The 22,773-nt window shown below is 40.5% G+C and overlaps 1 protein-coding gene across 5 annotated transcripts; it reads right to left on the bottom strand.

Moving 5' to 3' along the window:
• Positions 1–211: 211 nt before the first annotated feature.
• On the bottom strand, positions 212–11,026 carry LOC125308740. Of its 5 annotated transcripts, none has more exons than XM_048265314.1 (6): positions 9,377–9,728; positions 9,171–9,232; positions 8,975–9,038; positions 4,962–5,038; positions 4,520–4,604; positions 212–4,232 (listed from the first exon to the last, which is right to left on the bottom strand). In XM_048265314.1, the coding sequence occupies exon 6, from the start codon at positions 3,777–3,779 to the stop codon at positions 432–434; it is 3,348 nt and encodes a 1,115-aa protein (XP_048121271.1). In that variant the 5' UTR covers positions 3,780–4,232; positions 4,520–4,604; positions 4,962–5,038; positions 8,975–9,038; positions 9,171–9,232; positions 9,377–9,728; the 3' UTR covers positions 212–431. The 5 variants fall into 5 exon arrangements, with proteins under 5 accessions (XP_048121271.1, XP_048121272.1, XP_048121275.1 ...); XM_048265315.1 differs by having other exon boundaries at positions 9,502–9,728; XM_048265318.1 differs by lacking the exons at positions 9,171–9,232; positions 9,377–9,728 and adding an exon at positions 10,662–11,026.
• Between the last annotated feature and the right edge of the window lie 11,747 nt (positions 11,027–22,773).

Genomic DNA, 22,773 nt, shown 5'->3' with positions numbered 1-22,773 from the left:
GCCATTTGAAAGCGATGCCCACTGTATGCACTCTCATTTCCAACTGTCCACTTCACCTCTGTGGTTAACACTACACATGTAATATATGTACATCTGTATACATGTTGTATACAGTACATGCTGAACAATGACAATAACATGGAGCCTGATCCCAGATTTGCTTGTTGCTTAAATAATGCAACATTCTACCAGAAACACAAATTAGCCAATCAATTATCAATGACATTTAATCACAATGAAAGACTGTTGAAGCACACACACACTGTTATATTCATATTGTATAATACTACAACAAATAATGCAATAATATGACAATAAAGAGCAAGCAAATCAGTCATAAAACACAGCATTGTTTACATATTTACATCGCATAGATTATTTTACTTGTTAGCCTACATAACCACATTTCATTGGCTCTCTACTTGTACTCTTTAGTAACCATAAGGCAGAGTGCGGCCATTTTCACATAAAACCCGTTTATTGTAAACTACTCTAAGCTGTTTGTTCACCACTTTGTTTTTGAGATGGAACCCTTTCTTTACCCTGGTAATTTGGTTAGCAGTGGTAGGAATCTCAGAGGGGTTCTTATCAACATAGTTTTCAACCAGGTCAGTGAGAGATTTAAGACTTACAGACTGCCGATTTGTATGGTTCAGAGTAATGCCTTTAACTTTCATGCATATCTTATTTTGGACTGTGCGATACCCATACAGTTTTGGCCCTCCTGAAACATATTCAACAATGTGATCACCCTGGCTGAGCTCATTAGTCAATTGCCCAAGAAAATCTCCTGTCTCAGGTACCCAGTCTTTAGGACCACTAACAAAAATAACAGAGTCTGTGTCATGGTATAATGCCCTTTCCTGTAGTTTATCCATGACATCATAAAGTTCAAGTCTGGCATAGGCAGTAGTAAAAGCTGCAATGAAAATGTTCTCATTGGTATTCCTTGAAGAACTATCATCTTTGTACTTCCATTGCACAAGAGCTACGTCATCGTTCAAAAACATCAAATTTGAGACGGCATACTTGGGGGAGAAAACATAATCTATGAATTGTTCTGGTTCACTGATCAGTGTTGAGTTTGATGGATTTGCACGCTGTGCAAATTTACCCCAAAGTGAGTTGAGCGCCAGCTTGCAAAGGGAACGCTTTGCTTTGTTGACTTTGATATTGTCTTGATTCAACTTAATTTTTTCATGTTCTTCATAGTCTTGTATGTACCTCTCTTTCTCAGCATCAGTTTCTATTGATTCAGGATAACCACTAGCCTCCTGTTTCCCCTTAAGAAAGGTGTTGACATACTCAGAGAAGAGAGTGTCAGACCTTTTTTCAAAATGCCACACCTCAAACAACCTAGCAACTTTGTAACCTTTCTCCATAGCCTTGACCATCTCAACACTAGTCCACACACCAGTCAAGGCTCTCTCATCATCTGAGTGCTGACAGTCCATCTGTTTACTCTCTGTCTCACAACAAGTCCTACACAATGGGAACATGAGTTTTCCTGCTGCCCTGTAAGGTAACACAGGATGGAAAAGACCATGTGGTGGGAAGACTTTCGCTCTGATGAGCCCAAAGTACTTTTCCACTGACTGGAAGTCATCAAAAATGATGGTTGGATGGCCAGTTGGATATACTTTTGTCTTATTCACAAAGGGATACAGAGATGTGAAATCATAGTAATGTATCTTCTCATTTTCTTGTGTTTTGTGATACAAACACAGAGCATTAGTTCGACCCCCATATAGAGCTTCACGGGGGTTCAGACGCTCTGGGGCCTTGTATTTGCTCATAAATTCCTTCACTTTTGAATCATTCTTTTTTTGATTAATCCAATCATGTTCCCATATGGACCTCAATGTGAAATTATCGTTGCGTTTAAGATTTTCGAGCTTCTGCAAGCACTCTTTGTGGACATCCTTACATTTAATTTTTCTTGTTTGGTGCATTTCTTCTGGCTTGTAGCAAGTCAAGCATGCATGATGATAACATCCAAGAAACTCAAAACCAACACATCCTTTTGATGACGATGAGAAACCATCTACCATGTGGTCACCCACTTTATGTTCGCCAGCATTCAGTGCATGCTGAATATGAATGCCCTCAGTGGCAGACACATACTCCAACCACTCCAAGGACTCTTTAGAATGTGCCTTTTGTGGTTGGATGTAGCAGTTCGGGTAGGTTAAAGCTAGAGTGTCTTTAGTAAGGAAACGGCTCCGATAAATTGCCATACACATCCCTGCTATTGTAACACTTCTAAAAGGGTCCACTTCAACAGTGGCAATAAGCTCTTTCCTGAATCGCAAGCAAGCTTCCTTCAAAATGACAACATCATTTTTGCAGTACTCAGCAATCTCTTTCCTGAAGTCAAACACACCATTTTTCACAGAATTGTACCACTCAAAAAATTCTTCCCTTTCTTTTGGCATGAAAGAATCAGCCCCATAATAATGAGGTTCAGGGTAAGGACCTCTGTAATTCTGGTTCTTTGTTGTGTTAAAGAAATGTGGAAAGTGTCCCTTTTTTCCCTGATCAAAGCCCAAAGCTGAGGGCAGAACGCTCAACTTCATTGGCAAGAAATTCAAGCTGTCAATGTACCGTTGAGAAAAGTGTTTATCCTCAAAACACATCACTTTGCTACCCTGGACAATGAGTTTGGGTGTGATAAGTTCTTCGACTAAGTACTTAATGAGCAAGTAGGCATCAAAACCTCTGGCATTATGAGCAATGAAAGTGTAACCTCTGTACTTCTCTTGCCTGAAATGATCAAAAAAATCAGCCACACAAGATTCTCCATGTGATGTCCAACATTCACCACCGTAGTCCATGGCACAAACATAATTAGCCTCATGGAAACCATTCTCTTGTGTTGTTTCGAAATCGTAAAATATCAGCTTTTCACTTGGCTCCTGTACCTGCTCTGGCTGAATGAAACATTGGTGATTCTTTGTAAGTGGTTTTCTGCAGTGGTCACACTTCTTGGTTAAGCATTTGTGTTGCGTTTTTTTCTTTTTTGCATTTGGTTGGGTGATGGTGTACTCAAGATTGCACTCAGGGCAGTATTTGTTAAGGTCACACCAGCTGAAATTTCCTTTTTGACGTTTCGTAACAACTTTATGCTGTTGGTAGCAGGATTTAGATCTACAAATACGAAGACAATCTTGACATTGTACAGTCCTCCCTTTTTGGCATTTAGGATGAAGGCAGACATTGCAGGTGTGTTCACACTTGTGTCCATTTTGTCTGTTGTAACCCTTGTGACAAAAGATGCATACATAGGACATGCCCAAAAATCCCTTGATGTTCTTAATACCATAATAGTGCCCCTCATGAAGGTAAAGGTAATACGTTTTCTCAGGGCACGGCTCTGTTTCTGATGAGTAATGTTGGTGACCATCAAGAGTTCTCCAAAACACAACAATTTTGCTTTTGGTTACTTGTTCAAATTTTACAATGTCAGAAAGGGCCACTTTCTCATTTTCTGACTTCCCCACAGACTGATGTAACTGTTTCCCTACTTTTTTAGCCTCATCCATGGGAAGACTGGGATTCAAAAGAAATGCTAAACTGATGGAGAAACAGACATTATTATCTGTGACCGGTGGGACAAATAAATGTCTCAATTTCTTTCGTATGACTTCATTCTTACGCAGAGTGGAGAGTCGTCTATGCTGACCACCCCCTCCAGAGAGATTTTCAACAATCTGCACAACCATTTCCATTTTAGATTCAACTTTCATCTCAGAATTACTCTGCACAAGTTTCTCTAACATATGAGATATCAGATCCTCAACACTGTCACCAACACAGAACCTTTCACATACTTCCTTATCACTAGGCTGTCATAAAGCTTAACGAAACAAAAATCCTTAGGCTTGGCATGCTTAAGTGCTCTTTGAAACAGATTCTTAATTTTGTCAAATACACCACGGTAAATGTCAGCATAGTCACTAATTTTCAAAAGATCTTTAAAATCAAACTTTTGTCTGACCTCTGTACTGTTGAACTTTTCTCGTTTAATAACTTTTGGTTCAATAAGCTCGATTGCTCGGTCGTCAAGGATCTGACTGTGGGTTCTTTTTCTTTGAATGGGACGATCGATTGCTATTTCATTTGCACGTTTCAGGGCAGGAACCTGACGAGGTTGACCATCTCCTGCTTCCATACTTCAGAGGTAAGCTGGCCTCTTAGGGAACTGAAATGTGATCACGGTCCTCTGTGATAATCTAAAAACACACATGCGCAAACAAACACTGTTTACACATGATTAAAAAACATTTTAAACAAATACAGTTTCTAACCTTTCCACAAAAATGTCATCGTCATACAACATTCATTCTGTTACAGAGAGTTCAGGATTATTGTATTCTGCATATACTAAAAGTGTACGTTTTTGCCTAGACATTTTTGTGAACATAATATTTTTGTGCCAATAGAAAAACAATCTGAGTAGCCATTCCATTTTAAACATATATGGACTATACATACCTAGATTTCCGTGTAACTCACATACCTCTCAAGCTTTTAGGCTGAAGCTTTGTCCTGTATCCTCATGTTTAATGTCATCTTTAGCGGTAACCTTGCGCTGTGAGCTCATGCTGAGAGGACAGATGTAATGAGTAATCATACTTTACTATTAATGTCATATTACTGTCATATCTCATATACCATTAATGTCATATTACTCATATTATTATCATACTATTTAATTTAGGTATTATAAAGCATTCACAAGTTTGCTAAAAGAGAAGCAAGTGAAAAGCATGTTTGGCAAGGTCTCTACTCTATAGCCAGAGTCATTAATTGTTTTGCAGGGATCATGCAGGAGTCTACTACGCAGACAGGAGTCAAGCAGGATCCATGCGTACACCCCAATGCTATTCCTAACCAAGATGGGAGGCATGAGGGGAAGTGGTGCGTTGAAAGCAAGAACAGGAAGGCTGGGAATAAATTACCTGATTGGAGTGACGCTGTAGACGTAGTAAATTTCGTCACGCTCTCAAACTTCCGTTTAGAATGCCATTTTGTGTAACTACACCAAGGAGGAATATGAATAAATATCAGATTATGCCTGAATTGTTGGAGGAGTTTCCCTAGGACGTAATTCATGCACTGCCTGAAACAGCACTGGCTGTGTGTTCAGTCCAAGTTGGGCATTACCATGTGGTTTGGATGATCCGATTACAAGTTCGCCTGTGTACACCTGTCATGAGAATATGTCTTCACACAGCCATTTGTGATCAGATCTCATTTGCCTGACCTATGCAAATAAATACGTATATCATTTCAGCTTGCAAATGAACTGGCCCTTTGCTAACGGCACTTGGCACATCCTGGATACATGCATTTTCACAAAATGGCAGGCCCCCAAAGGTGGTACATATCCAGCAGTATTCAAGTCCACCAAACACAACAGCAAATTCTAGGATACCTGATCATCTCTATGCATCTGAGCAGTCCAAACATACCTATTTTTACACTGTGAGATCGCTCATGCATGCTGGTCAAATTTGAATATAAACTCAGGGATTTTGTTCCACTTGACAAGATTGTATGTCGCCTACTAGTCAAACTCTTCTGTCAGAAGTTCTGAAAATTATTTGCTGTTTTCATTATTTGCCATTGCATTTTCCTGAAAACTATTCCATTCAGACATTTGGCCTTATTTGTGTGGGTTTTTCTTTACTAAAGTAGAACTAACTGTTTGTTCACTTCACATCCCATTAAAACTTTGAAAGAGCCAGCGCCAGCACCCAAAAGGGTCTGGTAGGTAGGGCACTGGTAGTGATTTAAACAAGAGGAATTCCTGCATTGTGTTTCTTTAAATCACTACCCCTACCAGTGCCCTACCTAATTTTCAATGACTGGGAATCCATTTAGTGCAAAGGAAGTATCCAATTTGTTAAATACAAAAAGGGTCATGCTCCTTCCCACGACAACAATGTTACAATACTGTGTACCACTACCGCCACAATACCAAGCATGCATCACCAATTGCATAGACCAGTGGTTCTCAACCTTTTTTCAGTGATGGCCCCTGTGAAATGTTTTTTCAACCAAGTACTCCCTAACTAGCGCAAAGCATTTTAGTTGAGAAAAAAATACTTAAAACAGAGCACTGAACACCATCAGTGTCTAATTTATTAAACTTTGAAACTGAAACACATACAAAATGTTAAACATTTGGAAAAAGAATATTTTGAACATTTAAAATTTTAATAATCCATGACAATATTTTATTGCAAATGATTGTATATTTTGCAAATTATATGTATATTTTAAAATCTCACGTACCCCCTGGAGTGCCTTCATGTACCCCCAGGGGTACGTGTACCCCCATTTGAGAACCACTGGCATACACTGTACTGTACGCCAGCATAGCTGTAGCAGTGTAGCCAAAATGAGTTTGAAACCATTATTTTAAGGTAAAATAATTGCACTGTGTTGCTTTAAATGTAGGTCTATAACAGTGATGCCAGTAACGCGTTACTTAGTCTATTTTGACCACTTTTTTCGGTAACGAGTAATCTAACGCGCTACTATTTACAAACCAGTAATCAGATTAAAGTTACTTATCTAAATCACTGTGCATTATTTTTGTCATTTTCCTTAGTAAAAAGATATATTCTTTGCTTTCTTCTTATCTCGGGGATTAACGTCATGTAGGCTATGCCAACCTTTCCAGCATGAGGACAACTCAATTTGCAATTTTAATTACATAAAATCTCCCGGAACCTAGAGCGAACAAGAGCACGCAAGCCAGACCGGACTTCAAATCGTGTGTGCATCTAAGTTTAATGCGCACACAACGGAGAGGGAGAGAGAGAGGAGTGGTGCGTGTGTGCCTGCAAGCGCATCCAAGACAGAGAGCATCCTGGTCTGTTTTGCTAAATCAACCAATCAGTTTTCAGTGTAAGTGGGCTTATATCTCTTTTCTCCTGAACTTAATTAATCAGTTCAGTTAGTGTATCTAGGAACAGGAGCGTCATGGCAGAGTCAGTACCCCTCAAAAAGGAACATTTAAGACCCATTTCACATCAGACTACACAAAAGTGTACCCAATTGTCTCATAAGAGTAAAACATAATGATAGTATTGCACACTGCACTGTTTGTAACAGTGACTTTAGCATTGCTCACGGTGGGTTAAATGATTGCAAAAGACTTGTTGAGGTGAGTTTAACAAGTGTAATTTCATTTGCATATTACTCAGGCCTATACTAGATGGCTAGTTGCCAAGGCTACATGAAAAGGCCAAACTACCAAAATCTACATATTTTACTATCAATTTCTATCAATAGGCCTTCCTTATTTGGTGTACTGACTAGACATTATTGAACAAACATCTGCATTTCAGTATCTAAGTAGGTTAGGTTGGGATGTCTGCTATACATTGTTGACATTACTGTTAAAATGCACTTCCAGTATAGTGAGTATTGGCAAAACCGGTTATCATTTTTATGTTGAGGCGGTGGGGGTGTTGTCGGCAGCTGCTGAAAGTAACTAATAAAGTAACTTGTAATCTAACTTAAAATCAAGTAATCAGTAAAGTAACTAAGTTACTTTTTAAAGGAGTAATCAGTAATCAGATTACTTTTTCAAGGTAACTGTGGCAACATTGGTCTATAAGGCACCAGTTTATGACCCACAAGTGCCAGAGTGTCTGTGAAACTAGTGTGACAGGGTCCTCAGGTTTATCCAACTAAATGGATGAGGACAGAGGCAGTAGTATAAACAATGTTATATTTATTATTTCTTTTCTTTGTTTAAAACAGATGGCAGGGGTGTACAGTAGGTAAATCCGATAAAAACAAAAATCACAATACACAACACAAAATAATCAAAGACGACAAAATGTAATACACATAACCATAAATTAAATGCCCAGTGGATTGGTGGCTGCTACACGGCCTGAATTAACACAGGTACAGTAACCCTCGGATGGCTGCCCAGCCCCAAAAGTGATCTATGGCCATACACACACACAAACACAAGTGTAACACTCAAGCTTTCTAAATACAACCCACACGAGTATAAATAGGTGTTCAGTACACGCTCAACCACTAGGATGTGCCCTCACCGCAAACTAGGGGAAGGCCTTACCTTAACTGTGTTACCTGATAGACCTAGCAGGCCATACTAGCAAACAGGGGGAAGGAGGGGGCATTCAATAAAGGAAACAATACAAGACAAAACAAAAACAAGACAAACAGCTATTCAGCGCCAGTGGAGTGCTACCGATACAGCTACAATGAATAGCAGAAGCTATAATAAACTAATACTACCTGGGACATAGACCCCTATGGCCCAAGAGTAACAGTCTACTGTGTGGAGAAACTAGGTTGGGAGTCACAAAGAACTCAATATGAACTAATACCACCTGGGGCATAGATAGACCCCTATGCCCCAGGAGTAACAGTCTCCCGTGGGGATAAGCCAAGTCAGGGGTTACAAGAACCCATTAAAAACTAATACTGCCGGGGGGAGGGATAAGTCTCAATAGCCTCGGAGTAACAGTCTGAAATCGCTAACTGGCTGCTAATATGAGCTCAGGGATGGCAACAGCACTACACCTTGTCGAGTAACAGACCCTGGCAAACAGTGTAAATGCACCAGTGTATCACACTCAGACAAGCATACAACACAAAGAAAATAAACCAACACAAACAAGCCGTACCGTACATCCAACTTTGACGTGCTGTTAGTTTAACACTGACTAATACCAAAAGAAACTCTAATGGGGGAAAACAGTGGTCAAACTGTGATAGACAGCCAGCTGTGATCTACAACAGAGAGAAACATTTAACACCCTGGTCCATGGTTATGTCGCATTTCATAACAATACACAACAGTTTTTATGAAGTTTAATTGTTCATAAGTCAAGCGACATGTAAAAAAAAAGAAAGCATTGTACCAGATACATATTTAAAATAGGACCGTTACACTGTTAGAACAATAACCAATGCCTACCTCGGCCTTTTCCACAATGCGAGCTAGCCCAGGGGAACAGGAGCAGAGGGGGGAAGTGTGTCAGCTATAAAAACAAGGGGCTTAAAATTACAGACGCTGCATGCTGTTGTTTGGCCCAGATAGCTAACTTAGTCTGCTCACATTAGTTGAGTGTTTGACCATAGCTATTGCAATGTTACTATTGTAAGAGGCCTACCTCCACGTTCAGCATTCGCATTGGTAGTCACAGGGAAACAGGAGTAGGAAGGAGATGACGGTCTATAGCAAGATGAGCCAAACGTTACGACACTACAACCACCTGCCCCGTGTTCAAACTACGTGGCTAAACACAAACTCTCACTTTATGCTATTACCAACATGTCAGACAAACGTTCGTGGTCTACGGCAGTGGCAACAACTCACATTAAAAGTGTAAGGAGTACATGAAACATTCCAACTACCCAGACCACAGCGAGGGAGTTGTTCGCAACCAAAACCCAGCATGAAGTGCGCGGTTTGTACCGACCAGCGACAAGGAACTTGCGTACCAAACAATTTGGGAGAGCTTCTTTTGTGAGGTTCTAGCTGCATTTGTCCTTTCCTGGTTGAGACTGAGACACAGAAGATCCTTTAGGATTTGAACACCACCCAAATGACTCATGTTTCTAGATGCTTCCTGATCATAATTGTAGCCTGCTGTCAGAGGCCATGCCTGTGATGTCCATAGATGCCGCCATTTCACATATACACACACACATACTTATACATACTACATTCTCCTTTATTTTTATCTAGCAGGTCCTTAGCCTCCTTGCTGCATCTGCACCATCACTCATAAGAGGCCTACCTCCGCGTTCAGCATTCGCATTGGTAGTCACAGGGAAACAGGAGTAGGAAGGAGATGACGGTCTATAGCAAGATGAGCCAAACGTTACGACACTACAACCACCTGCCCCGTGTTCAAACTACGTGGCTAAACACAAACTCTCACTTTATGCTATTACCAACATGTCAGACAAACGTTCGTGGTCTACGGCAGTGGCAACAACTCACATTAAAAGTGTAAGGAGTACATGAAACATTCCAACTACCCAGACCACAGCGAGGGAGTTGTTCGCAACCAAAACCCAGCATGAAGTGCGCGGTTTGTACCGACCAGCGACAAGGAACTTGCGTACCAAACAATTTGGGAGAGCTTCTTTTGTGTTTGTCGGGAAGGAAGTTACGTACCCATGACCCCCAGCCCGCACGCCCAGGTGATTGCAATTAGTCGTGATCCTGACCTGATCACACTAGCTAGCAATAATACTGTACGGCTTGGTTTGGAGAGTAGAGAGAGAAATGTGGATAGAAAGCATTCCGGGTTTTCTGGTTTAACAATTGGCACACTTGTCACTTGTCCTTCCACAGTCTTAATATTTCACCTAATATCTGACATCTTTAAGTTGTTATGTTTATTTATGGATATGTCTGTTTGTTTCTGTGGTCATAATGAGCCAAGACCTTTCAGATTCATGTTAAGAACAACAGGCCAACAATAAAACCATCCACTGAAAAATCTGACATGAAAAATTGTGAAATTTGTTCAGTTAAGCCAAAGGTTACTTTGAAAACTTTGATAATGGTTTTAAGCTGTTTCAGTAACACTGCATATTCAGGACAGAAACACTCACTTTTAACAGACTAAGAGATGTAAAATTATACTTACCAACAGAGACAAAGGCACACTTTTCAGTGTGCCTTTTCACTTTTCAAGTATTTAAGTTTAAAATCTTGTCTTCTTTCCTGTACTTCCTGTATAAAAAACAATAAAATCAATAAAGATTTTAAGATATACAGAAAGTAAGAACGTGAGGTTCTAGCTGCATTTGTCCTTTCCTGGTTGAGACTGAGACACAGAAGATCCTTTAGGATTTGAACACCACCCAAATGACTCATGTTTCTAGATGCTTCCTGATCATAATTGTAGCCTGCTGTCAGAGGCCATGCCTGTGATGTCCATAGATGCCGCCATTTCACATACACACACACATACTTATACATACTACATTCTCCTTTATTTTTATCTAGCAGGTCCTTAGCCTCCTTGCTGCATCTGCATCATCTCTGTTGGAGGGGTAAGTATATGGTGCCCTCCACAATTATGGGCACCCCTGGTAAAGTTGACTAAAACAAGTATACAGACACAATTAATCTTTTTATGATTTATCGTAATCTCACAATGAAAACAATGAGGAAAAATCCATCCTTGAAGGCAACTTCTTCAAGAAAGCAAGAACATAGTCCTGGCTCTGTGGATGGGAAGAAGAGTGGCCAAGTGAGCCATGCATAAACAGTTCCAGTCAATCTACAATGCTGCTTCAGTATGGGAGGTCAGGGTGTATTTGATAGCTTTGTTGAACACAAACATCAACAACTTTTCACTAGAATTTACTGACGAAGTAGGGAGTCTGGAATCCATGCTATGAGTCGTTAACGTCTAGTAGTCAAAGAGACAACTGTAAAAAGTGTGCCACCGCCACCTATTGGCCATATCTTGAACCTGTTGGAAAGTAACAGGTGCTGTTTGTCCTGCAAAAACACACATTTATTCTCTTATTCTTTTTATTTCAGTGCACTACATTGAGTGCTCAGTTTTACTCATCTCAATGCCAATGGGTAGGTAATACAATTATAAATCATATAATTTAAAGGTTGTATCAGCCATAGCGGGGATACGTCACTTCTGTTGATGTTCAAACAAAACAGAGAGCTATCTCGCTACTCCCTCCCCCTCCCGTGCAATTAAAACGCTCCTAAATGCGCATCTCATCGGTTATTAGCTGAAACACTTTGTTTTACTTTTGAGGGGTTGCCAACCCTTGTTGGTAGCACCTAGCGGATCGTTAGGAAAGATTGGATGAATGTGATAATTTATGTTTGGGCCTTTTTTGGGCCTGAAATCGCTGATACAACCTTTAAAAGCTGTAAAATTGTGGGGTCTGACTAGTCTCTCTTTCTCCCTCTCTCTCTGAAATTGTTATCATGTTTCTCTCAACAGATCACAGATTTTTTTTCCAGCATCATGGATGACACCTTTAGAGGCATCCTTAACAGATTTTTTATCTTAACATAACCAGTAGTTTTGCAAGGTCTATTTTCTTACGTCTGTCTGTCCCGCCTTCAACACTTTACATATTGCCTTCGGCGCTGCGCAGCCTCAAGTCAGCTCACTTCACTTGATCAGTTTTTGGCGAACGGTAGTGTCACACGAAGTTAGCTAAACTGCTAGAATGAGCAACAAAAAACAAGTATCTTTAGCAGGTCACTGGCCAGAGTATTTGAGTTGCGAGAGCTGCTGCAGAGATTTCTTACAGAAAAAAAGTCACCGTTAGCTGCACATTTTAGTGATGAGGACTGGGTGTCAAAACTCGCTTACCTGTGTGACATATTCGGGTTGCTTAATGACCTCAACCTGTCACTCAAGGGGAGAATGACGACTGTCTTTAAACTGGCAGATAAAGTCGCTGCATTTAAAGCCAAGCTTGATTTGTGGGGACGACGAGTGGACCATATATGTTCCAAACAGTAGTGGGGGTTTTGGGAGAGACTGAGGCAGGGCCCTTTCTCTCGCAGGTGGTGCGCGATCACCTTGTTGCGCTTTCAAATGAGTTTGAGTGTTAATTCCCATCCTCCAAAGATCCACGCCAAACCAATGAGTGGGTCCGCAACCCATTTGTCAATATCCCGAATAGTCCTAACTTGTCAGCGCAGGAGAAAGAGCAGTTGATCAAAATTGCAAATGATGGCCTTAAGAGTGTGTATGAGGAAACCTCACTGGCGGGTTGTTGGATCAAAACCAAAACAGAATATCCCGAGATAGCCGTAAAAGCGCTGAAAACGTTGCTACCATTTCCCACCACGTATCTATGCGAGGCCGGGTTTTCGGCAATGACTGCAACTAAGACCAAATTGCGCAATCGTTTTCAAACACAAACATTTCAAACACATTGAGGGTGTCACTGTCTTCCATCACCCCCAGATGGAACCTTGTTGTTGCAGGGAAACAAGCACAGGGCTCCCACTGATTATATTCGTAATGCACGTTTAGTTGCCATGTTTTGTTCCCATATTTTGTTAAGCATGTTCACACTTGATAGATGTAGATTCAAGTAGCTTCTTTTCAAGCCCCCGCCCGCCCGCCCGACCGACCGCCCGCCCGCCGGTCCTTGAAAAAAAAAATGGGAATCAAACCGGTCCATGGTACATAAAAGGTTGGGGACCCCTGCCTTATCATACCTGTTCATTCGTACTCATTGCTTGACTTATCGTGACTAAATTCAAGATGGCGGCGAACGGTAATGTAGCAGCCCTGCCTCGTTCCAACAGCAATTCCCTGACTCCACCCACCAGATCATTATCCCCTGTCTACTAGTTCAGTGTCTCGTTTCAGTTAACCCCCTGCACCTGAACACACCCCTATTTAAACCCTCCTGGTTTGCCGCCGTTTGTGTTGCCTTAGTTCAAACGCCGAAGGACTGTTTGTCACTGCTCTGTTTGCGGCTTTCTTTGAACTTGTTACGTTTTCAACTTTTTGGATTATCTTCTGTGTGTTTGTTATTGCCCTCGTGCAAGTTTTGTTTCTTGATTAAAAGTCAAGTCCTGCATTTGCGTCCGGCCTGGTCATTCCGTGACAGGTAAACTTCCTCAAGGTACTATCTGTAAAAATCGTCTTGTAAATAAACTACCAGTGCTTTTTCGAAGTTCTCAATGTCTCGTTTTAAATGTCAAGGCCCTCGGAAGTCTACTAATGAAGTGTGGAGCTACTTTGAGCCTCGTAAATGGTGTAAAACAGTGATTTATTTGCATGGCTAGGCAGATGCATCGAAAAACTGTTGGTAGCATCAGCTAACTAGCGCCAGATTTCTGAGTGCAGGGGACAAGCCGAGACAAGCTATGAGACATACGTTCACACTCGGTATCATGTTTCAACACACTTTAGGTTAATCATATTCTATAATTCTCCCTTAATGTTCGTTTTCAATACTGTGCAACTCACTGAGTGGTTAGTGGTGTTCGTTGACGTTCCAAAACAATTAGCGTAGCGAAATACAGTTTTTGTCATGTTTTATTTGGCATTTCGTAAAATCCCATTGATTTCTGTTGGAAGACTCATTGCACGTTGATATTGCGTACTGTGCCACGAGAAATGAAAACAGGGCTATTTACATTTGGTTGTAGTCTTTTCGCAAGACCTTCTTTTACTGTCTATGCTTCAGGCTCAAATATTGAGCGGAAGTTCATACGCGGTTGTTTGATATCTGAAAAAATATTTCCACTATAGCAAATAACACTGGAAATCATACATTGCGCCAATATATTTGTTTTTAATAAGGGTAAGGCTATTTGCACGCCTGGTACAATTAGCAGTGTATGCTATTCGTACCCTGGTGCAATAAGAAGTGAATTCTGTTCGTACCCCGGTGCACACAGCAATGTGTCCTATTAGTACCCCGTCTGGTACACATATCAATGTATGCTACTCGTACCCCGGTGCACACAACAATGTGTCCCATCAGTACCCTGTCTGGTACAAATATCAATGTATGCTATTCGTACCCCGGTGCACACAGCAATGTGTTCTATTAGTATCCGTTCTGGTACAAATATCAGTGTATGCTATTTGCACCCCTGTGCATTTATTCTGGCATATTGATCACACAATGTAATATTTATTTATTTATTTATTTATTTATTTTTTTTAAACAAGCAACAAGTTTTTTTGTTGTTGCGTAACAGGGTGTAAATAGCTCAGCTGTGTAATAGACACTCTGAATAAGGTATGCTGTTTTCATCAATGTACAGTTAGAAGTCGATGCTATTCGTACCCTGGTGTTTATAGTACTGCAAGCTATTTACACCCTGGTGCATGAACTAGCTAATTGTTGCAATCAAAACTTCCGTTTGAGAACCGATTTCTTGTTCAAATTGCGCGCCTTCTCTCCAGAGACATTGGTACACATGCACACTCACTCTGCCAAAACACATCACACAGGATTTGAGCCCTGGTCTCCCGCGTGCCAGTCATTGCCTGAGACCACTGCACTATCTGCTTCCACAAGGAAATGGTGTTTGCAGGTAAACTTATAGTTTATAGTCCTGAACGTCATATTCACGAAATTTCAGTTAGCTAACAAACTGACGGTTGTATGTGTTCACTGAACCAAGATTATAAAAATAAAACACAACTTTTCAATCTAAAACTTAATCTGAACAGATATAGTGCCGAAACCTTTCAGAATTCTTCACTTTCTGCTGACGAAAAAGTGATGCCATGATTTTTGTGCACGTGAGCAACGTCTTTTTGTTATGTCACAGGGTATGAATAGCTCAGCTGTATGGCCAAGGCTATTTGTACCAGGGGTGTAAATACACATTCCGTTTTAATAATCAACGAGTTGCACAGTTTTGAAAACTAACGTTAAGGGTTGTTTTAAGGACATGTTTGTCAGAAAAGTCGAGACAGGACCAATTGTCAAAATGTCGGTGTCTACCACTCTAGTTAATCCAAAACAAACCAGAAAAGGAACTCAAAGTGCTAAATACTGTACCAGAATTATCCTTTGACTCATTGAAGCTGTTTTCGGGAGTTTTGTCCTAGAGTGCCAGCAATCTAGAACATTGTTGGCCACAGCATATTCTGTGTTATAGCTATAAACACATACAATGGCTCGTTTAAAAGGTGAGACTTTAAGCTCTCGGTGGGTGCAAACCGTGTATTTCTACAAGCCTCTGTTCCTGAGAAATCCCAAGCTAAACAGTGGCTAGTTTTCATCAAAATCGCTGTTTTATTCTAGAAATGGAGATATAACGTCTTTCATGAAATATGAAGTGTTGCCTGTTACTTACTTGTGTAAACTTTCCGGGAAGTGATCAGCGAGACCTGGCGAGACTGCCACCTAGTGATAGACCCACGAAAATGGCCTGGTTTTGACCTGATCGCATGCGCCACTGATTCACCCAAAGCAGCAACCGAGTTATGATAAAATGTCCAGATTGTGCGTTTTCATGAGTTTTCAATCGTCATATATTTCATTTCCATTCATCAGAGTTCCCAAAATCACATATAAGGTGTGTTTAGAGTGTCTAGTTTCGTAATTTAAAAAAAAAGCTAAAAACGTAATATTACGTTTTTGGCACTCAATGAGTTAACATGTGGTCCGTTTGCACCTGTCGGTCAACGTAGACAGAAGCTGTGAAACAGGTATTGGAGGCTGCTGAAAAAGTAAGACCATGGCTGAGGTGCTCACAGACTTCTTGGGGTCATGTTGTAACCTAAAATGACTGAGATGTCAGAAATCTTACCCCTGTGTTTCTAGCTTTGTCTCTTTGGTTTCTGAAGGTTTTAATAATTTTACATCTCATACAGTGCTGATCCACTAGCACTTCACGACATTCTGTCGTGTCACACTCCACTCCATTCCGTTTTAAATAAAACAAGATTTCGAAATGGCTTGCATAGCTTGTATATGCTATTAACGTGTTGTATACTGTTAAGTACATGCCTAAAATTGTGGTCCATTTGTGGAAAAACACTTGAGACACCATGTGTATGTCGTGTCGTGCTAGTGGATCAGTACCGTAACGGCTTCTACACACAGTTGCGTGCGTTGCAGTGCTGGAGACTCATCCCATTCACTTTACATGGGCTCACGTCATCCGTTGCCGAACTGAATTTTGGGTCCGTTGCGTCACGTTTCTCCTGTCACTTGCGTTAAGAAGTTCAGCTGTTGCTGCACCGACAGACGGCACCGGCCAAACAGGCCAATCGACGGACGGCACCAACCAATCAAATTACGGTTATACTTAGTCATTTGCATAGATACCGTCGGGAACACCCACTGGCATGCGTTGACGGAACACAACTGTGTGTAGAAGCCGTTAATGACAATGTAGGATGTTGTATCTGCATTGCATTGATGAGCTTTGATTGGCCCAATGAGCCACATAGTCACGTGAGCATGAAACCCCTGTTGGTTAGTTGGCTAGCGATGTTGTGCAATGTTAAATAAAACACCGTCTGAGCCATTCTACAGACAATGTATCTTGTTTTATACTTTGAGAACCCCCACATTTTTGTTTACATCCCTCATTTAGATCAGAAAACAGGATCGGAAATCAGTTTCCGTCCTTTTAATAGAGCCTTGCTCAATTTCCAATAACCTCATACTGATGGAATATCTGCTGGATATCTGTATAACCAGTCAAATAGCAGACTGGAGAAATGTAAGACATGATCAATCCACAATTTGAACGTTAAGTTTTTGTTTGACATAGTGAAGTCCAAACCTCCTGCACATAGCTTTACATACTGTACATATCTGATATGGTTTTCTTATAATAATTTCTTATTCTGTTAACATACAGTGCAACCGGAAAGTTTTCAGACCCTTTCAAGTTTTCCACATTTTGTTATTTTTCAGATTCATCTTCAAATGGATTAAATTCATATATTTTTCTCTCATCAATCTACACACAACACTCCAACACTCCACAAAAAAGCAGGTGTTTGGAGTGTTTCGTACATTTACAAAAAATTAAAGACTGAAATATATTCCATTTACATAAGTATTCAGACCCTTTGTTATGACGCTTGCAATTGAGCTCTGGTGCCACCTACTTCTATCAATGGTCCTTGAGATGCTTCTACAACTTGATTGGAGTCCACCTGTGCCTAAATTAATTCACTGGAATTTATAGGAGAGGCACACATCCCTTTATATAAGGGCTCACAGTTGATGGTGTATGTCAGAGTTAAAACCAAGCCACAAGGGTCGAGAGAATTGTCCGTAGACCTGCGAGACAGGGTTGTGTTAGGGCACAGATCTGGGGAAGGGTACAAGAACATTTTCTGCAGCATTGTAAGTGCCCAAGAGCACGGTAGAGAACGGAAAAGATTGGAACAACAAACAGTCTTCCTAGATCTGGCCGCTCAGCCAAACTGAGTAATCCGAGACAGATGGCCTTGGTCAGACAGGTAACCAAGGACCCAATGGTCACTATGAATGAGATCCAGAGTTCCTTTGAGAGGATGAGAGAAGCGTAAAGATGGAGTAAGATAAATGAATTTATGTGTACACTTAGTGACTGTACACTTATCGGCCTGTAGATGGTGGTGTTGAGCGAAGGGTTATTGGTAGAGGGTGAAGAGAAGAGTCTTACACACACTCTCTATCTCACACACACACACACACACATGCATGCACGCATATACACACACGCACACACTCACATTCTGATTTCCAGTATTGGCATTACGTAGTTTGTCCACCAGATGGCGCAGCAATCTCTGTGGCAAGGGACATTCATTACTCCACTTCTGAAAACCACAATAGATAGCTTATGGTTTCACAGCATTGTGGCTTGTGTATTCATGGTAGGATGATTTTCAGGTGAAATGTGATTCTTATTTCTTCTTAAGCCGAAATAAACCTGAGAATGTTTATCAGACATGCTTTTTACTGCAGGTACTAATCTTTCACCAGCTTGATGTTATATCCATAGGTAAAATAATGTTAACATTTGCATAAGTTGAGTGATGAAGGCTAATTTGATTGTTGGTGTAGTTGTGAAACATAAACGTGGTTATACTTAAATTGATAACAGCACTGTAATTGTTTCTTTCGACTGTCATCCCATTGTGTTCTGACCTACTGACAGGAGCTAAGTAGGTGGCCACAAAACTAATGTTCGCTAATGCATGGGTTGCTGATGGAAGATATAGGAAGACCTGTCTATGACGCACCCTAAACACCAGGCTAGGACATTTCTGCTTGCTAATTAGAGTTTTCTGCTGTTGACTTGCTTGCAGTCCTTGGTGGCCCTGTCAGCTGCTTTGTAAAATGTTACATTAAGACCATAAAAAGTCTAAACGAAATAAATGTGAGCAACTTCAACTTTCATTTCCAAACACTCACTAGACTATGTGCAGTGCCAAGTTTGACGTTGTTTGGATTAGTAGGCCTAGGCCTAATGCATGTATCGTTAAATATATCAGTAAAAGCAACACAAATTGTCTCTCTCCGCTCTACTACCCCCAGTGTGTGGGACCAGAGACTGAGGGGGTAGCAGAGTTTTGGCAGCCGTAGTATTGAAAAATGCTACATATTTGGATGATTTATTATCATGTCCGACATCAACAATTAAAGTGTAAGTTCAGTGTAAACTGACCCCTAGTCTTGTTGTTCAAGCTGATCACATGCAGCCCATAGAAAAAAGACTGAGACAATTTGGGACAACATGGGCCAAGTTATGGACAGGCAGCTTAAAGCAGACCCATGGGCCAAGTTATGGACAGGCAGCTTAAAGCAGACCCATGGGCCAAGTTATGGACAGGCAGACCCATGGGGCAGTGGGGAGTTACTTTCAGTTTCAGTTTTGATGCCCCATTGGGTCTGCTTTAAGCTGCCTGCCACTTTAAGGCTCCCTGTATGCAGTTTGCTTGCATAAAATGATTCCGAGGATTTTGCAACAACACGCCAACAAGGACGGGTATGCAGTGTCTATTCAAAACGACAGAAAAATGATGTGCAATAAACTGAATTGGAATAGCCTAGGCCATTTTGGACTTGAGACTTTGAATAAACAAATTCCGACTGCAAGGTCCCAAATTAAAACGAGCGATAAATGGTCCTGAATTTAAGGATGTTTCAGAATGGCACACAGCTACAGACAAGAAGTGACAGACAGAGCGAGATGTCACTTATGCTGCCTACCAGAGACTGTTTTGAAGGCACATCGTTGCAAACTTCATGATGATGCATCATTCCACAAAATGGTTTGTCTTCTGTATCATAAAGTTATTCAATAGGCTTAACAACAAACATAGCCTTAACTCAAAATTGCTGTTAGGCTTATCATTTTGATCTGTAAAAATGTCACATGCAGCTATGCCTAAATTCTACTCACTGCACATTTATTAAAGGCTAATGTATTATAATATAATATTCAATGTTCATTATTGAATGCTTAGCTGAAATTATGCTTTTCCATATCATCTTATTTTTAAAGCATGCCTACCTACAGGCATGCAATTGGACTATGGGTTTTCCACAGGAAAATGTTTGAATGGGCACTGCAAGTATAAACTGCTCACAATGTAGTTTATGGCAATGTGGTTATCACAGAACAAAGACCTACTTTATTCTTATTCTTTCTAGTTTCAAATACATAATGCCCCACCTTGATTAGAACATTTTTACATGTTAAAATTTGTATTAAAAATGACTATATTGGCCAATATATCGGTTATCAGTTTTTGAATAACTCAAATATTGAAATCGGTACATTATCAGCCTTCAAAATCCCATTTTGGTCAGGCTCTATAGGAGATGGAGACAAATTGACATACACACACCAAATGCACACACACACACATCCACATCCACACAATTAGACACACACGCACACACACACATACACATGTGCAAGCACACAGGCACACACATACAAGCATACACAAAAGTTGCAAGAGTAGGGGGTGGAGTAGGAGATGGAGACACATTGACAAGCGTGACAAGCAGGAGAGGATGAACAGGACAGAGCGTGACAAGCAGGAGAGGATGAACAGGACAGAGCGTGACAAGCAGGAGAGGATGAACAGGACAGAGCGGTGGCCATATTTTCTACCGCTCTGTGGTACATCTAGTTGCTATGGACATTGTTTTGGGGGGGGTATCTTACATAAGCATGTTAGTGTTTAGGGGTGTGTCTTACATAGGCATGTTCGTTTTTCACAGTATTTCATTGGTTGATAACAATTCAGGGGGGTGTAACATAAAGATATAAAAAGTAACTTTTAATAACTTTTGCACCAAAGAGAGGAAAGCCATGACTTTCGTAAACTTTTTTCATAAACCGAGTGATGCTGTGGAATACCAATGGATGTTAAGCGATGGTCGCATAGGAGGCTATGTTTTTGACAAAGAAGAATACAGTGTGAAGCTATGTTTTGGCTTTGCCGGATTTAGTATTTTCAGATGACATGCAACACATCTCATTTTGTGAGACCGATTGGATAATGTTTAGGGACATTTGGAGTGATCTTTAACTAGTGTTAGTGGATATTTCTCCTCCACAGTGTACGGAAACCTAATTTTGAGAAAACATCCTTTAAAGATTATAGTGAAAGGGAATACACATTTTTCAGCAGAAACTACTATTAACAGACAAGTCATTGATATTGAAATCTGTTAATAGACAATGTACCCAAAACCACAACTCAAGAGACAGATGTAAGAGAAGGCCCCGTAGGCACTTTAATATACAAAATAGGAGGTACAGTTAAGAACAAAATTATATATACCCCATGGCAAATATTGATTTAATGTTCTTAATGTTCTTTTCTCTTGACCAATGTGTTTGTTCTGACTGAAAATGACACCGCCACATGTCAAAAGGTTGTAAGACAATGTGGTAGAAACATGGAATCAAAATAAGCATTTTTATCTTTTTTGTAACATTTTTATGAAAAATATATATTATATACTCTTGATCCTGTGAGGGAAATTTGGTCTCTGCATTTATCCCAATACGTGAATTAGTGAAACACACTCAGCACACAGTGAACACACAGTGAGGTGAAGCACACACTAATCCCGACGCAGTGAGCTGCCTGCTACAGCGGCGCTCGGGGAGCAGCAGGGCTCTCAAGTTTTGAAGTTTGCAAGGAGTGAGACTTTGTTTCTCAGGGGGGAGGGGGCGTGGCATTGGCACAGTGTCACGCCCCCTCCCCCCTGATCGAAGTACATGAAAATCCTATGTCTGCTTGAACTACTCGTGGCGCCACGCCCCCTCCCCCCGATCAACAGACCCACCCTCCCCATAACCCATCGACCCAGCTTCATGAGAGAGCACAAATTCCATTATTTCAAACACACTGTTTTATTTATTCTAGAACCCTATAGTACATAATAATAAATAATAACATAAATTATAATAATAATTTCACCCAAATGGGCCCTTTGAACAGCAGTGGCTCATTCTGCTCTAAACAAACAAAACAACCAAATGAGAAAAAGCACATTTAGCCCCAAAATGGTCTTTTGAACAGTAGTGGTTCTGTCCGTGTGTGTGTTTATGAGTGATGTTGTGTGTTGTAAGTGTTTGTGGCAGATTTTGATGCCTTGATGACTGATGCTGGGGGCTCCCATTTAAAGCACGGTGGTTCAATGTCAGCCATTTTCACAGTCATGAGGCCATCCTTAAAAATATTCTTGTTTGCAGTAACAGCCAAAAAAAAAAAAAAAAAAAAAAAAATGGGTCAGTGGTTAGGTCAATATTTTTTTTTTTTTTTTTTCAAGATTCAAAGTAAAAAAAAAAAGTACAATTTTGGTCATGGTGATACGTAGGTATGAATTTAAACAAATGTGCATATTGTGACGTAACTGACTGGGTCCTCAACCCGTGCCTTCAGGCGCATCACTACAAGCCTCAATCTGATGCAGGTTATGTAGACCAGCCTTTCTCAAACTTCTTTGACCTGAGGCCCAGTCATGGCAGACTTTGGGGTCATAGGGCTCATCTACACGTACCCAACCCCACTCCCTCCAAATCAAATTGTCATTATCATTATCACAATCATTATTATGCCTATATTGTTATACATGCACTTTCACTTAAATGGTTTGCGACATGCACATCAGAGGACTGCTTTACTAATGTAAAATATAATTAGTTTCATTGCTTTTGCATGGTTGCATGATGCTTGCATAAGAAAAGAAATACTTCTCAAAACAGCAACAATTATATGGGTGCTATTGTTTTGGGATGTTTCCCTCATG

The sequence above is a fragment of the Alosa alosa genome, chromosome 15 (genome assembly GCF_017589495.1).
Source record: "Alosa alosa isolate M-15738 ecotype Scorff River chromosome 15, AALO_Geno_1.1, whole genome shotgun sequence".
In the NCBI taxonomy this organism is placed as follows: domain Eukaryota; kingdom Metazoa; phylum Chordata; class Actinopteri; order Clupeiformes; family Clupeidae; genus Alosa; species Alosa alosa.
Note: the sequence above shows the minus strand (reverse complement) of the source record. Positions and strands in the feature narration are given on the sequence as shown.

Bases quoted from the DNA above. Each gene is read 5' to 3' on its own strand.
- LOC125308740 (XM_048265318.1), bottom strand. From the start codon at position 3,779: ATGTTAGAGAAACTTGTGCAGAGTAATTCTGAGATGAAAGTTGAATCT.